Raw genomic sequence first — 17,741 nt, 5'->3', positions numbered from 1 at the left:
ATTGGAGAAATTGCGCCTCCAAATCAAGTTGCCCAGCATTTGGACCAAGTAGTCAGTTGGGTCCCTGCCCTCAATTCCGTCTGGCAGGCCCACTATCTGAATGTTCTGCCTCCTCGACCGATTCCCCTGTCCTCGACCTTCCTTTGCAGGCTCCCCTGGGTTGCTACCAACCTCTTGATCTTGGCCTCGTCACCTTGGTCCATCGCGCCTTTTCCAGCTCTCGTATTGTGCTCCCCTTTCAGTTTCCTCCCCATGCCGTTAAGCGCCGTCTGCGTGGCGGGTAGCACCACAGCAATCTTGACTCACCTGTATCTTTCATTGCTTTTAGTTCTGTGGTTAGGAATATCCTCCAGCCATCGTTAGGCAGGGGGGGCGGCTTGTTTTCTGGGTTGCTGGTCTCCCTCTCTCGAGGAAGGCCACGGACCCCTCGCCTCGCAGCCTCTCGAACTGTTGCTTCCTGGCATTTTTGTTGTTGGTGCTATTGTTGAGAGTGGGGGGATGTTTATGTCCGATTTTGCAGGCTAAATTCGGTCAAAAGTACCTATTTTCTTGTTGCACGGGGGAGAGCCACCTGATGTGCGAGTACTCCGCACATCCCGTCACCGGAAGTCCTGCCCACAGTTCTTTGTGCGATCAGGTCAGACTCTGCCAGATGGTTTTACATGCGAAATGCAAATAAGGATCAGCCGTGGCTGAGGCTCCAGGTTGAGAGTTGATCACAGAACCTGAACCCATGGAGATGGTGAGATCTCAGGCTCATGGAAAGTAGCTTAACATTAACAGGGTTTGATTCACCTTCGAAGGAAAGAAGCATTGTATTTTTATTTGCATCTTGCTGAAATTAACATATAAAATAATTTTGTGGTGTATGTAACTTTAATATGTCTGTTGGATTAAATGTAACCTTAATTTGTGTTCACAGAAAGAGAGCCAGAAGTCAGATGAATATTTACGAGAGATAAAGGAACAAAATCTCTTGTTCGAGGCCGTAGAGCAGTGCATTGAGGCAGCAGGCAATGAGTATGAACCTGAGATGCAGAAATCTCTGCTGAGGGTAAGAATCCATATCTTCTGGATGAGGTACAGCACTAGGTAAAAGCAAGAGGGCGTTCTTGTACTTCGTAAAATGTTATTCTGGTTTAACCCCCAGGGTGCGTCTAATAAATTTGCATCACTGTCACATGTGTTTTGCTTATGATTTATATTCTCTGGTGCTGCTATTCTGTAATAAATTTTGATGCAAGGTTTTTGAATGAATGGTTACAGCACAGGGGGCTACTATTCCGTCCGAGGTGTCTGTGCCAGTTCTTTGCAAGTGCAAAACATTTTAGTGCATCTGGCCAGCTCCAGGGTTCACAAATGGAAAGCGCAGTTTACTACTTATATCCCTGAATTCGTTGTTATCCAAAGAGCTATCTATAATCATTTTGCATCGCACAATTAGATGTTACAGACTATAATTATTTACTGCTTCTTTAATATTGGTACACCTGATTGAAGTTTCTGCATTCCTCCTATTATTACAGTCCCATTACCACCTAAAAATTAAATGATTGCTTCTCTTTATTAACAAAATCTAACAACATGACTGGTATTGCAATGTTTGTAACTACCAGTGCATGGTTTCTGTCAGTGCAATATTGTTGATCATTTACAACTGATGGTATTGCAGTAGTTTGTGATTTTATTTGTGGATAGCTGTCATTGCCTGTCACATTTATTTCTTAATCTAGAAAAGGGGACAAATTAAATGTATGAAATTCATGTGCACAATGTATACTGACATTGGTGTTGTTTACTTCGGACACAGGCAGCTTCTTTCGGTAAATGCTTCATCAGCAACTTTCCACCAGATACATTTGTGAAGATGGCCCGAGATCTACGGGTGTTGAATGCCATTCGAGACTATACCATTGGCATTCCTCTCAGTTATCCCCAGTATCCTTGTCTGTGACCTCTGAGTTTGGATGATTTTGATGCACAACTGGTGTAATAAAATGTGGCCTTTTTTTTTTCCAAGAACTGCGTGTGTTGCAACAGTTTTTTTTGTTTGAGATTCATTTAGTCGGATACATTAATTTCTGCTCAGTAAATATAATTCATATTATCCTCAAACTTTATTAGTTATCTTTCTTACTAGGTACAATCAAAAATACAAAAAAAACCTCCTCAATTATATGGGCAGTCTTGTCGCTGTAATCACGCCTCTTACTGATTTCATTCCCATTCACAGGGCCAACCTCTCATTCCTGTCTTGACTATCATTTGATCATAATTGCCTTCAATGGTTGATGTTGTGTGCTAGCTGCTGAACTAGTAGATTATGTGTAATTGCCTTCAATGGGTGATATTGTGTGCTTGCTGCTGAACTCGTAGATTATGTGGTAAATTGGGAGATTGACCAGTTTGGGATTCTGGCATCATACCTTCTGATGGCAACGACAATGCCTGTGGTCCAGGAGAATTTAATATTCCAGAGCATCCAATCTTATCATTGGAGGAGGAGATGTTAACATATCTGAAGCTGACTTCCGGGTGCGGCGATGACCAGCTGAGTCGCACGTTTCGGCAGCTCCCTGTGAAACGGACTTTTGGGCTCTTGATAGGAGCCCCAACGGCAATTTTAACGGCTGAAAACACCGTGCGGTAAACCAGAAGGGTGTTCCCCCTGGACACGGATGGAAAAAGGAGAGGAAAGTGGCCGGATTGCAGCGGATCCTTTGGAACAACGGCAAGGAAGGCAAGCAGAAACCAAGATGGCGTCGGAAGGTGGCAGTTTCATATGGAGCCCTGAACAACAAGAGTTTTTGAAACGCTGCGTGGAGGAGATAAAAAAGGAAATGAAGAAAGAGTTGTTGGCCCCGATATTACAGGCGATTGAAGGGCTGAAAGAGGAACAAAAGACCCAGGAGCAGGAGCTTCGGGTCGTGAAGGCGAAAGCAGCAGAGAATGAAAACGATATACAGGGCCTGGTGGTGAAGTCGGAGATACAGGAGGCACACCAGAAACGATCTGTGGAGAGGTTGGAGGCACTGGAAAATAACGCAAGGAGGAACAACTTGAGGATTCTTGGCCTTCCTGAAGGTGTGGAGGGGGCGGACGTCGGGGCATATGTGAGCACGATGCTGCACTCGTTAATGGGAGTGGAGGCCCCGACGGGTCCGTTGGAGGTGGAGGGAGCATACCGAGTTATGGTGCGAGGATCGAGAGCAGGAGAAGCTCCCAGAGCCATAGTGGTGAGATTTCTCCGTTTTAAGGATAGAGAAATGGTCCTTAGATGGGCGAAGAAAACTCGGTGTAGTAAATGGGAGAACGCGGTGATCCGCGTCTATCAAGAAGGAGGGCGAGCTTTAATCGGGCCAAAGCGGTACTTCACAAAAAAAAGATAAAGTTTGGAATGCTGCAACCGGCAAGACTGTGGGTCACATATCAAGGGAGGCACCACTACTTTGAGACGGCGGATGAAGCGTGGACTTTTATTGTAGAAGAAAAATTGGAATGATTGGACTACGAAAATGAACGTTTGGACAAAGTGGTGGGACGAGTGGGGGGGGGGGGCGAAGAGGGATTGTATGATTAATCCTGCGGTATGGTAACTTTTCTTTCTCCCACAGGTGGTGATGGGGGGAGGTGGGGAGGGAGAGGAGATGGGGCGTTGGCCATGGGAGGCGGGGCCGAGGGAGAGGCGCGGGCTTGGTTCCCGCGCTATGATAATTATGGCGGGAATAGAGAAGCAGGAAGGAGGGGGCGCCGCACGGGGCGAGCCGTGATCACGGGGGAAAGCCGAGGTCAGCCAGAGTTTGCTGACTTCTGGGAGCAACATGGGGGGAGTAATTACGCTAGCGGGGGGTCTAGCGGGGGGGGGGGGGGGGGGAGGGGGGAATTACTGGGTTGCTGCTGCTGGGGAAAGGGGGGAGTGGGTACGGGAAAGGATGGGCGGGGGGGCACCGTCTGGGAGAAATACAGCTGCGTGGGAACTGGGCGAGAAGCTGGAAAAAGATGATGGCTAACCGGGAAGGGGGGTGGGGTGGGAAGCCCCCCAACTCGGCTGATCACGTGGAACGTGAGGGGGCTTAACGGGCCGATAAAGAGGGCACGAGTACTCGCACACCTTAAGAAACTTAAAGCAGATGTGGTCATGTTACAGGAAACGCACCTGAAACTGATAGATCAGGTTAGGTTGCGCAAAGGATGGGTAGGGCAGGTGTTCCATTCGGGGCTGGATGCGAAAAACAGGGGGGTGGCTATATTAGTGGGGAAGCGGGTAATGTTCGAGGCAAAGACTATAGTGGCGGATAACGGGGGCAGATACGTGATGGTGAGTGGCAAATTACAGGGAGAGATGGTGGTGTTGGTAAACGTGTATGCCCCGAATTGGGACGATGCCAATTTTATGAGGCGAATGCTAGGACGCATCCCAGACCTAGAGACCGGAAAGCTGATAATGGGGGGAGACTTTAACACGGTGTTGGAACCAAGGCTGGATAGGTCGAAGTCCAGGACTGGTAGGAGGCCGGCAGCAGCCAAGGTGCTTAAGGATTTTATGGAGCAGATGGGAGGGGTGGACCCGTGGAAATTCAGTAGACCTAGGAGTAAGGAGTTCTCGTTTTTCTCCTATGTCCATAAAGTCTATTCACGCATAGACTTTTTTGTTTTGGGTAGGGCATTGATCCCGAGGGTGAGGGGAACGGAATATACGGCTATAGCCATTTCGGATCATGCCCCACACTGGGTAGACTTGGAGATAGGGGAGGAAACAAGAGGGCGTCCACCCTGGAGAATGGACATGGGACTAATGGCGGATGAGGGGGTGTGCTTAAGGGTGAGGGGATGCATTAAAAAGTACTTGGAACTCAATGACAATGGGGAGGTTCAGGTGGGAGTGGTCTGGGAGGCGTTGAAGGCGGTGGTTAGGGGGGAGCTGATATCAATAAGGACACATAAAGGGAAGCAGGAGAGTAAGGAACGGGAGCGGTTGTTGCAAGAACTTTTGAGGGTGGACAGACAGTATGCGGAAGCACCGGAGGAGGGACTGTATAGGGAAAGGCAAAGGCTGCATGTGGAATTTGACTTGCTGACCACAGGCACTGCAGAGGCACAATGGAGGAAGGCGCAGGGTGTACAGTATGAATATGGAGAGAAGACGAGCAGATTGCTGGCACACCAATTGAGGAAAAGGGGAGCAGCGAGGGAAATGGGGGGGTGAGAGACGAAGATGGAGAGACGGAGCGGGGAGCGGAGAGAGTGAATGAAGTGTTTAAGACATTTTATAAAAAATTGTATGAAGCTCAACCCCCGGATGGGAGGGAGAGAATGATGGAGTTTTTGGATCGGCTGGAAATTCCCAAGGTGGAAGAGCAGGAAAGGATGGGATTGGGAGCACAGATCACGGTAGAAGAAGTGGTGAAAGGAATTAGGAACATGCAGACGGGAAAGGCCCCGGGACCGGACGGATTCCCAGTTGAATTTTACAGAAAATATTTGGACTTGCTCGCCCCGCTACTGACGAGGACCTTTAACGAGGCAAAGGAAAGGGGACAACTGCCCCCGACTATGTCAGAAGCAACGATATCGCTTCTTTTAAAGAAGGAAAAGGATCCGCTACAATGCGGGTCCTACAGACCAATCTCCCTCCTCAATGTAGATGCCAAGGTCTTGGCCAAGGTAATGGCAATGAGAATAGAGGAATGTGTCCCGGGGGTGGTTCATGAGGACCAAACTGGGTTTGTGAAGGGGAGACAGCTGAACACGAACATACGGAGGTTGTTAGGGGTAATGATGATGGCCCCACCAGAGGGTGAAACGGAGATAGTAGTGGCGATGGATGCCGAGAAAGCATTTGATAGAGTGGAGTGGGATTATCTGTGGGAGGTGTTGAGGAGATTTGGGTTCGGAGAGGGGTATGTTAGATGGGTGCAGCTGTTGTATAGGGCCCCAGTGGCGAGTGTGGTCACGAATGGACGGGGATCGGCATATTTTCGGCTCCATAGAGGGACAAGGCAGGGATGTCCTCTGTCCCCATAACTGTTTGCACTGGCGATTGAGCCCCTGGCGATAGCGCTGAGAGGTTCCAAGGGATGGAGGGGAATACTTAGGGGAGGAGAAGAACACCGGGTATCTTTATATGCGGATGATCTGCTACTATATGTGGCGGATCCAGCGGAGGGGATGCCAGAAATAATGCGGATACTTGGGGAGTTTGGGGATTTTTCAGGGTATAAATTGAACATGGGGAAGAGTGAGCTGTTTGTGGTGCATCCAGGGGAGCAGAGTAGAGAAATAGAAGACCTACCGTTGAGGAAGGTAACAAGAGACTTTCGTTACCTGGGGATCCAGATAGCTAAGAATTGGGGCACATTGCACAGGCTAAATTTGACGCGGTTGGTGGAACAGATGGAGGAAGATTTCAAGAGATGGGATATGGTAGCATTGTCAATGGCAGGGAGGGTGCAGGCGGTTAAGATGGTGGTCCTCCCGAGATTCCTCTTTGTGTTTCAGTGTCTCCCGGTGGTGATCACGAAGGCTTTTTTCAAAAGGATAGAAAAGAGTATCATGGGTTTTGTTTGGGCCGGGAAGACTCCGAGAGTGAGGAAGGGATTCTTACAGCGTAGTAGGGATAGGGGGGGGCTGGCACTACCGAGCCTAAGTGAGTATTATTGGGCCGCTAATATTTCAATGGTGAGTAAGTGGATGGGAGAGGAGGAAGGAGCGGCGTGGAAGAGATTAGAGAGGGCGTCCTGTAGGGGGACCAGCCTGCAGGCTATGGTGACAGCCCCATTGCCGTTCTCACCAAGGAACTATACCACGAGTCCGGTGGTGGTAGCTACACTGAAGATTTGGGGACAGTGGAGACGACATAGGGGAAAGACCGGAGCACTGGGGGGGTCCCCGATAAGAAACAACCATAGGTTTGCCCCGGGGGGAATGGATGGGGGATATGGAATGTGGCAAAGAGCAGGTATAACGCAATTGAAAGATCTATTTGTGGATGGGAAGTTTGCGAGTCTGGGAGCGCTGACCGAGAAATATGGGTTGCCCCAAGGGAATGCATTCAGGTACATGCAATTGAGGGCTTTTGCGAGGCAACAGGTGAGGGAATTCCCGCAGCTCCCGACACAAGAGGTGCAGGACAGAGTCATCTCAAAGAAATGGGTGGGGGACGGTAAGGTGTCGGATATATATAGGGAAATGAGAGACGAAGGGGAGACTATGATGGACGAACTAAAAGGGAAATGGGAGGAAGAGCTAGGGGAGGAGATTGAGGAGGGGATGTGGGCAGATGCCCTAAACAGGGTAAACTCGTCGTCCTCGTGCGCCAGGCTAAGCCTGATTCAGTTTAAGGTATTACACAGGGCACATATGACTGGAACACGGCTCAGTAAATTTTTTGGGGTGGAGGATAGGTGTGCGAGGTGCTCGAGAAGCCCAGCGAATCATACCCATATGTTTTGGTCATGCCCGGCACTACAGGGGTTTTGGATGGGGGTGACAAAGGTGCTTTCGAAAGTAGTAGGAGTCCGGGTCGAACCAAGCTGGGGGTTGGCTATATTTGGGGTTGCACGAGAGCCGGGAGTGCAGGAGGCGAAAGAGGCCGATGTTTTGGCCTTTGCGTCCCTAGTAGCCCGGCGCAGAATATTGCTAATGTGGAGAGAAGCCAAGCCCCCGGGGGTGGAGACCTGGATAAATGATATGGCGGGGTTCATAAAGTTAGAGCGGATTAAGTTCGTCCTAAGGGGGTCGGCTCAAGGGTTTACTAGGCGGTGGCAACCGTTCGTCGAATATCTTGCGGAAAGATAGATAGGGGAGAACAAAGAAGGCAGCAGCAGCGGCCCAGGATTTGGGGGGGTGGGGATGGGGGGGGGGGGGGGGGGGGGTTGGCCTGAGACAAGGCAGTTGCCAATTAGGGCTAGTTTTTATTTTTTGTTATTTAATATTTATTTGTTGTTGTTTTTGTTTAAATTTAAAAAGGTCATTATTATCTGTATTGTTACAATGTTGTGTAAAGGATGCACAATGTACTGTGTTGGTTGACCAAAAATTTTCAATAAAATATTATTTAAAAAAAAACATATCTGAAGCTAGCAAGGATGAATAAAAAGTATGTGTTCAGTTGAACAAAAGTTGTGAAACTTTTCCTGAACTCCTAGGGATCCTAGAACTATTACAAAAAAACAATTTCCCCATACTAGGAAGTGTTGAAAGACTTGGTAATTGGTTTAGCTGGCATCACAAAGTGAGAAATTGACAAAAGCTGACATCCCAACCCACAAATTCGATCTCAGCATTGAAATAACCCTGCTTTTTCTTCACATTAGCAAATGTACTGAGACATCAAAAATATTGATGTAGGCTAACAAAGTTGATATCTTATGTGAGTTAATTGGGTGATATTTTGCCGTTGGTGATACTGGAAAACACTACTGGAACACTGCATCTCGCTAATTTACTAGCAAAGCCCAAAACAAAACATCTACTTAGATTGGGAAACACTTGCTGAACAATCCTGAGTGCACTACTAATTACACTAACCATCAGTTTAAGATATCATTGAACTCATCAGGTGGTTCCGCTTGGCATACACTCACACACAGGAACCTGTTCTCCGGAAATAAAAGGAATATGTTCAAGTCTTGCATCTTTTTTGAATTGCACGGAAGCATGGGGAGTCCCTTGTTGCTTCTTCCATGCAACATCTAACCAATCAGTTGACTTGCCAACCAATCACCATCCTTTTCTCCTGCAGCGTAATTTGTGATGATGGTTTGAAATTTGGCATTCTTGCATTTGTCTTTGATGAGTGCAGTGTGCTTTGGCAGTGTGTTTCTCTTTTCAGCAAAATTTTATCGTGGTAATTTGGAAAGAGATATTATATATAATCATTTGGTTGTTCTCTTTCTCACCAGTAAGTTTTTAATATGTGCTTACCTTATGTTATTTGATATGTTGGATCGGAGCCTCTTGTAGTAGATTAATTTTGTATATTAGAACTAGTGAGGATCTTGATTATTTTCAAGTTTATCTTTAACTCAATTTCAGATACAAGCAGCTCACTATTGAAGTTCTCATAGACAGGTAACTGATGAAGTACTCAGTATGCTTATTGTTTTTATAATAATTTGCTGAAAAAATACTGCCGTTTTCTGTACTAAAATGGTGGCTGACTGATTGATCACAGCTTTCTTTAGATCTGTCAATGAGTTGTGTGACAATGTGACGGTGTTTTGGGATAATAGATTTTGCTAACATTTTGGCAGGGATATCATTAACCAAAATCAATTTGTGGATACAGTTCTACATTTGACTACTTCATTGCATGTGATGTGTATGTAAATTACAAAGAGTTAATAAGAGAATAGTTTCAGTCCTGCTTATCTTTTTTTATTTCCTCAGATTAGTTTTGCGTAGACTCTATCCTCTTGCAATAAATATTTGTAAGTACATGAAAATATCAGAATTTCAGGGAGCAAGTCGGATTTTGGCACACTGGGCCTGCTATAAGGTAAATGTTTTAACTTTGTTTACCCCTCAGGAATTAGTGCTCAGTACTCTAGCTTTGTCTTTACACTTTATGTAAATGAATAATACCAACTGTTTACTAATGACGTGATTATACAGTTGATATCAGCTCTCAAGACTTTCCACTGGTCATTTTACTGTACATGTACTGTACATGTTAAGGGCAGCACGGTAGCACAAGTGATTAGCACTGTGGCTTCACAGCACCAGGGTCCCAGGTTCGATTCCGGCTTGGGTCACTGTCTGTGCGGAGTCTGCACATCCTCCCCGTGTGTGCGTGGGTTTCCTCCGGGTGCTCCGGTTTCCTCCCACAGTCCAAAGACGTGCAGGTTAGGTGGATTGGCCATGCTAAATTACCCGTAGTGTCCATAAGGGTTGGGAGGGGTGATTGGGTTGCGGGGATAAGGTGGAAGTGAGGGATTAATGTGGGTCGGTGCAGACTCGATGGGCCGAATGGCCTCCTTCTGCACTGTATGTTCTATGTAATCTATGTATGAGCCTGGACTTTGAGCATCAGTAGTTTCTGACAACTGAGAGCTAGGACTGCACTTGCCTTTGCCCTACATCCAAATATGTATGTGTTCCAGTGGTTAGTGAGCAAGAACACAACTGGCTAATTCAGTATGGAATCCTTATCTCTACTGTTGCTCATGCTGAAATTGGCTAATTTACCATAACCAGCGGATGAGCCAAGGGAGGGGAACAAGGGGACGGCAGCTTGCATGGAGGCTTGGGATCGGCACGGGTGAGTCAGTGGTGAGGGGAGGGAAGTGGGGTTCAGGACATGGAGGAGTAGAAGAGGGACCGGGGGGGGAGGGGGGAAAGAGAGAAGATGGGGTGGGAGGCTTGGAGAAGCGGACGAGGCCTGGTGTCCTGGATATGGTGGAAACAGTCGGTCAAGGTAAGAAAATAAGGGACCAAAAAGGGTTGTGTCAGTACTGTCCAAATATGTGTCCATCTCAGGGTGTCGGTTGGCAGAGTCCGTACAGGATTTTGAGTTCACCTACAGCATTTCCGTTATTCCTGCTGAAAGTGATCTCACCACCACGCACACACACAGCTGACAGCTACATTTTTCCCGAAGAAGTCGACAAACGGCTGCCACCTCCAGGTGAACCCGAGCATCGATCCCCTCAGGGCGAACTTGATCTTCTCAAGCCTAAAAAACCTGTCACTGACCACCCCCCCCTTACTCACCCGCAAGACCACCCAATGCGGAGCATGATCTGACACCACTATCGTCGAGTACTCCACATCAACCACCCCCACCAACAACATCATATCTAAAAATTGACAAAAAAGTCAATTCGGGAGTACACTCTGTGCACGTGCAAAAAAAACGAAAATTCCTTCGCACTCTGCCTCCCAAACCTCCAAGGATCCCCCTCCCCGTGTGCTCCATAAGCACCCTTAGCTCCTTCGCTGCCACCAACACGCTCCCCAACCTCGAACTCGACCGGCCCAACCTTGGGTCTAAAACCGTATTAAAATCCTCCCCCATTATCAGCCGATACAAGTCCAGATCGGGGATCTTCCTCAACACCCGCCTCATAAACTCCACATCATCCTATTCGGAGCATAGATATTCACCAACACCATCGGCATCCCCTCCAATTTCCCACCCACCGAAGTATCTCCACCCCCCAGAGTCAGCCATTATACTCCCCACTTAGAACGCCACCCGTTTATTAATCAAAATCGCCACCCCCCTCGTTTTAGAATCTAATCCCAAATGAAATACCTGCCCTACCCACCCTTTCCCCAACCTGGTCTGATCCACCACCTTCAGATGTGTCTCCTGTAATAAGTCCACCATCAAACTTTTTAAATGTGCGAACACACGGGTCCTCTTGACCGGCCCATTCACGCAGACAAGGGGAGAACGTGCAGACTCCACACAGGCAGTGACCCAAGCCGGGAATCAAACCTGGAACCCTGGAGCTGTGAAGCAACAGTGCTAACCTCTGTGCTACCATGCCCTTGAGGGCCAGTTAAGAGTGTGGGGCTTGCGTCACCTGTAGGTCAGACCAGGTAAGGACAGTAGATTTCCTTCCCTAAAGGACATTAGTGAACCTGATGGGTTTTTACAACAATCGACAATGGTTTCATGGTCATCATTAGACTTTTAATTCCAGATTTTTTTTATTGAATTCAAACTTCACCATCTGCAGTGGTGGGATTTGAATCTGGGTCCCAGAGCAGTACTCTGGGTCTCTGGCTTACTAGTCCAGTGACAATACCACTGTGCCACCACCTCCGTTCTGACAACCATGAATATACACATTTGTAAACCGCTTCTGTTTATTAATCTCTTTGCCGTGTGTTGCAATGAGCAAATAATTGGAATGGATTTGTATTAACTTCACTCTTCCCCGAATGATTGCCATCTCTTGTGATCCACAGGTTCAGCAGAAGGAAGAGCCAGATGACAACATTGCTCGTGCAATCAACAACAAACTTGGGGACACTCCCGGCATTTCCTATTCTGAAATTGCTGCCAAGGCTTATGAATGCGGTAGAACAGAGCTGGCAATAAAGGTGAATAAACTTCAATCCTTTATTAGATTTTTGTTTTATCTGAATTAAGATATATGGGGTTCACTTGTTTGTAATAATCCTCCAATCAGACTTCCGGTTGCTGCTATGCTGAGCTAAGTCGCACGTTCGGCAGCTCCCGCCAGAAACGGACTTTTGGGCTCTTTTGAGGGGCTCAGCGGCATTGTTCGACGGTTCCCAGTGTGGGAAGGTGACAGTACGATTTCCCCGGCACTGTATGCATTGGACCAGGGGTGGAGCGGTGAAAAAAGTAATTCTGGTGCAGCGAAAGGTGCGAGGGAGGAAAGCCAAGATGGCATCGGGTGGAGACCAGGCAACGTGGACGCAGTGGGCGCAGGAACAGCATGAGTTTCTCAAGCGCTGCTTCACGGAATTGAAAGCAGAGCTGCTGGAGCCGATGAAGGCTTTGATCGACAAGCTGGTCGAGACCCAGAAGGCCCAAGGGGCGGCGATCCGGGATGTGCGGCAGAAGGCCTCGGAGAATGAGGACAAGATATTGGGCCTGTCGGTGAACGTGGAGGCGCACGAGGCGCTACATAAGAAATGGCAGGAGAAGTTCAAGGACATGGAGAATCGGTCGAGGAGGAAGAATCTGCGGATTCTGGGTCTCCCGGAGGGAGTGGAGGGGTCGGATGCTGGAGCATATGTGGTCATGATGCTGAACACGTTGATGGGCGCGGGTGCCTTCCCGAGGCCCCTGGAGCTGGATGGGGCCCACCGAGTCCTGGCGAGGAAGCCCAAGTCTAATGAGCCGCCGCGGGCTGTATTGGTGCGGTTCCACCGCTTGACGGACAGGGAGTGTGTCCTAAGATGGGCAAAAAAGGAGCGGAGCAGCAGGTGGGAGAATGCAGAGGTCCGGATATACCAGGACTGGAGCGCGGAGGTGGCCAAAAAGAGGGCCGGGTACAATCGGGCTAAGGCAGTTCTGCATCGGAAGGGGGTGAAATTCGGGATGCTGCAGCCGGCGCGATTGTGGGTCACGTTTAAGGACCGGCACCATTACTTTGAGACACCGGAGGAGGCGTGGACCTTTATTCAGGCCGAAAAGCTGGACACGGACTGAGGGTCGGTTGTGAGGGGAGGTCGCGGGGGGCTACTGTGGTTACTGTGCTTTGGGGGATGTTCTGTTCTGTTCTGTATTGTTTCCTTGGGTGCTGGTGGGGTAGGGTGAAACTGTTCGAAGTGGGGGTTTTGTGAGAGTGTGGGCGTCAGTGGTTGGAAGGACGGGGCCCTGTTGGGGGGAGGGGAGATGGGAGGCCCAAGGTGGGGGAGCTGGGATGAGGTTGCAAAAGGGAGCTGCACCAGAGAGGGTGGGGCCGCTCTGATGGAAAGCGCAAGCTTTTTCCTGCGCTAGGGAAGGAAGGCGGCAGGGCCGGGGGGGGAAGGGTGGTGTTGGAGAGGAGCGCCTGCTGATGGACATGAGGGGTGGGGGGGGGGGGGGGGGAGGAGACCACCACACTGGGGGGTCGATGGAGTGGCGGGAGTGGCCGGGGTCAGCAGGAGTCAGCTGACTTACGGGAGTGCTATGGGGGGAGCAACACAGCTCGGGGGGGGGGTGCAATGCCGCTGGGGGAATGGAGAGTGCGGGAGGCGCGGGCACGTGGCTGGCCTAGAAAGGGGATGGCTAATCGGGGCCGGGGGGGAAGGGGGAAGCCCCCTGATCCGGCTGATAACTTGGAATGTGAGAGGCCTGAACGGGCCGGTCAAGAGGGCCCGTGTGTTCGCACACCTGAAGGGACTGAAGGCAGATGTGGTTATGCTCCAGGTGACGCATTTGATGGTGGCAGATCAAGTTAGGCTGAGAAAGGGCTGGGTAGGGCAGGGAATTTTCTTTTTTTTCCCACGTCCATAAAGCTTACTCCCGGATAGACTTCTTCGTTATGAACAGGGCACTAATCCCGAGGGTGGAGGGCACGGAGTATTCGGCCATAGCCATCTCAGATCATGCCCCGCATTGGGTGGAGCTGGAGCTAGGGGAGGAGAGGCACCAGCGCCCGCTGTGGCGCCTGGATGTGGGCTTGCTGGCAGATGAGGAGGTGAGCGAGCGTATCCGGGGGTGCATTGAAGGCCTATCTAGAGGCTAACGATAATGGGGAGGTGCAGGTGGGGGTGGTCTGGGAGGCGCTGAAGGTGGTGATTAGGGGAGAGCTAATCTCCACTAGGGCCCACAAGTAGAAGAAGGAGAGGAGAGAGAGGTAGAGATTGGTGGGGGAGATTTTAAGGGTGGATAGGAGATATGCAGAGGTCCCCGAGGAGGGACTACTCGAGGAGCGACGAAGCCTCCAGGCCAAGTTCGACCTGTTGACCACCAAGAAGGCAGAGGTGCAGTGGAGGAAAGCGCAAGGGGCGGTGTATGAGTACGGGGAGAAGGCTAGCCGGATGTTGGCACACCAGCTTCGGAAGCGGAAGGCAGCAAGGGAGATTGGGGGAGTTAGGGATAAAGGGGGGAACACGGTGCGGAGTGCGATGGGAATAAATGGGGTATTTAGAGACTTATATGAGGGGCTGTATAGGTCTGAGCCCCCGACGGAGGAGGGGGGGATGCGTCGATTTTTGGATCGACTGAGGTTCCCGAGGGTGGAGGAGGAGCAGGTGGCTGGGCTTGGGGCACTGGTAGGGCTGGAGGAGCTGACTAAGGGGCTGGGGAGTATGCAGGCAGGGAAGGCACCGGGGCCAGATGGGTTCCTGGTGGAATTTCACCGGAAGTACATGGACCTGCTGGGAATGCGTCGCCTGGGGGACTGGTGGGTGCGCGGGACCTGGACGTGCGACTGGCCCAGAGTGGGTGATGGCTAGTCGACGAGGGGTTGGGTTGGGGGGGGGGGGCAGCCCCCCAATCCGGCAGATCACGTGAGAGGCCTAAATGGGCCGATTAAGAGGGCCCGAGTGTTCGCGCACTTAAAAGGACTGAAGGCAGACGTGGCCATGCTTCAAGAGACGCATCTGAAGGTGGCGGACCAGGTTAGGTTCTGGAAAGGATGGGTGGGACAGGTGTTCTACTCAGGGCTGGACGCAAAGAATAGAGGGGTGGCTATATTGGTGGGGAAACGGGTGTTGTTCGAGGCTAGGAATATAGTAGTGGACAACGGGGGCAGATATGTGATGGTGAGTGGCAGACTGCAAGGAATGGAGGTCGTGCTGGTAAATGTATATGCCCCGAACTGGGACGATGCGAGATTTATGAAGCGGATGCTGGGACGTACCCCGGACCTGGAGGTAGGAAACTTGGTAATGGGGGGGGATTTCAATACCGTGCTGGACCCAGGGTTTGATAGATCTAGATCCAGGACCGGAAGAAGGCTGGCAGCGGCCAAGGTGCTTAGGGGGTTTATGGACCAAATGGGGGGAGTGGATCGGTGGAGATTTGCTGGCCAAAGAGTTCTCCTTTTTCTCCCATGTCCATAAGGTATACTCCCGGATAGATTTCTTCGTTCTGGGAAGGTCACTGATTTTGAGGGTGGAAGGAACGGAGTACTCGGCCATAGCTGTTTCAGACCATGCCCCGCACTGGGTGGATCTGGAACTAGGAGAGGAGAGGGAACAGCGCCCACTCTGGCGACTGGATGTGGGATTATTGGCGCATGGGGGAGTCTGTGGAGGGATGCGGGGATGTATCGAAAGGTACCTGGAGGCCCATGATAATGGGGAGGTCCAAGTGGGGGTAGTATGGGAAGCGCTGAAGGCGGTGGTCAGGGGAGAGTTGATCTCCATCAGGGCTTACAAGGGGAAAACAGAGGCCAAAGAGAGGGAGAGATTACTGGGGGAGATTTTGAGTGTGGATAAAAGATATGCGGAGGCCCCGGACGAAGGACTATATAGGGAGAGGCGAAGACTCCAGACGGAGTTTGACCTGCTGACCACAGGGAAGGCAGAGGCACAGTGGAGGAAGGCACAGGGGATGAGATACGAGTATGGGGAAAAGGTGAGTCGGCTGCTGGCCCACCAGCTTCGTAAGAGGACAGCGGCGAGGGAAATAGGGGGAGTTAGGGATGAAACGGGAACTACGGTGCGGAGTGTAGGGAAGGTAAATGAGGTGTTTAAGACCTTTTATGAGAGGTTATATGGGTCCCAACCCCCGGAGGGGATGCAGCAGTTTCTGGACCAACTAAGGTTCCCGAAGGTGGAGGAGCAGGAGGTGGCAGGCCTGGGGGCGCCAATCGGGGGTGGACAAGGTGACTAAAGGGCTGGGGAACATGCAGACAGGGAAGGCCCCGGGACCAGACGGGTTCCCGGTGGAATTTTATAGGAAATATGTGGACTTGCTGGCCCTGCTGCTGGCAAGAACCTTTAACGAGGCCAGAGAAGGGGGGACTCTACCCCCGACAATGTCGGAGGCGCCGATATCACTAATCCTGAAGCGAGATAAAGATCCGCTGCAATGCGGGTCTTATAGGCCTATCTCACTCCTGAATGTGGACGCCAAGTTGCTGGCAAAAGTGCTGACGATGAGGATAGAGGATTGTGTCCCGGGGGTGGTGCACGAAGACCAGACAGGGTTTGTAAAGGGGAGACAATTGAATGTCAACGTGCGACGGCTATTGGGGGTGAAAATGATGCCCCCAGCAGAGGGGGAGGCAGAGATAGTGGCAGCAATGGATGCAGAGAAGGCATTTGATAGGGTAGAGTGAAGTACTTGTGGGAGGTGCTGAGGAGGTTTGGGTTCAGGGAGGGGTTTGTCAGCTGGGTTAAACTCCTCTATGGGGCCCCAGTGGCAAGTGTAGTCACAAATCGGCAAAGATCGGAGTATTTTCGGTTACATAGGGGAACAAGGCAGGGGTACCCTCTGTCCCCATTACTGTTCGCGTTGGCAATTGAACCACTGGCCATAGCGCTGAGAGACTCTAGGAAATGGAGGGGGGGGGGGGGGTTAGAGGAGGAGAGGAACACCGAGTGTCACTCTACGCAGATGTATGTGGCGGATCCAGTGGGGGGGGATGACCGAGGTTATGCAGATATTGAGGGAGTTTGGAGACTTTTCGGGATATAGGCTTAACATGGGAAAGAGTGAGCTTTTCGTAATACACCCTGGGGACCAGAGTAGAGGGATAGATGGCCTGCCGCTGAGGAGAGCGGAAAGAAACTTCCGATATTTGGGGATTCAGATAGCCAGGAGCTGGGGAACTTTACACAAACTCAATCTGACTCGGCTGGTGGAGCAGATGGAAGAGGATTTCAAAAGGTGGGATATGCTGCCGCTGTCACTGGCGGGCAGAGTGCAGGCGATTAAGATGATGGTCCTCCCGAGGTTCCTATTTGTGTTTCAATGTCTCCCCATCTTGATCACTAAGGCCTTTTTTAAGAAAATAGATAGGAGCATTATGAGCTTCGAGTGGGCAGGGAAGGCCCCGAGGGTAAGGAGGGCGTTCCTGCAACATAGCAGGGACAGAGGGGGACTGGCGTTGCCGAATTTAGGCGACTATTACTTGGCCGCCAATGTGGCGATGATCCGTAAGTGGATGATAGATGGAGAGGGGGAGGCGTGGAAGAGGCTGGAGATGGCGTCCTGTAAAGGAACGAGCTTAAAAGCGCTGGTGACGGCGCCGCTACCGCTCTCCCCGAAAAGGTTTACCACAAACCCAGTGGTGGCGGCAACATTAAGTATCTGGGGGCAATGGAGGCGACAGAAGGGTGTGTTGGGAGCCTTGGCGTGGTCCCCGATCAGGAACAAC

At 50.5% G+C, this 17,741-nt stretch overlaps 1 protein-coding gene across 1 annotated transcript in view; it reads left to right on the top strand.

Moving 5' to 3' along the window:
• The window catches only part of vps16 (VPS16 core subunit of CORVET and HOPS complexes), a 157,177-nt gene that overhangs the window by 94,484 nt on the left and 44,952 nt on the right, over window positions 1-17,741 (top strand). Inside the window, exons 12-16 of the mRNA XM_072479370.1 lie at window positions 923-1,054; window positions 1,811-1,938; window positions 9,037-9,072; window positions 9,391-9,499; window positions 11,920-12,054. Coding sequence (XP_072335471.1) covers window positions 923-1,054; window positions 1,811-1,938; window positions 9,037-9,072; window positions 9,391-9,499; window positions 11,920-12,054 — 540 coding nt within the window. The remainder of the gene's footprint in view (window positions 1-922; window positions 1,055-1,810; window positions 1,939-9,036; window positions 9,073-9,390; window positions 9,500-11,919; window positions 12,055-17,741) is intronic.

The sequence above is a fragment of the Scyliorhinus torazame genome, chromosome 2 (genome assembly GCF_047496885.1).
Source record: "Scyliorhinus torazame isolate Kashiwa2021f chromosome 2, sScyTor2.1, whole genome shotgun sequence".
NCBI lineage: Eukaryota > Metazoa > Chordata > Chondrichthyes > Carcharhiniformes > Scyliorhinidae > Scyliorhinus > Scyliorhinus torazame.
Note: the sequence above shows the minus strand (reverse complement) of the source record. Positions and strands in the feature narration are given on the sequence as shown.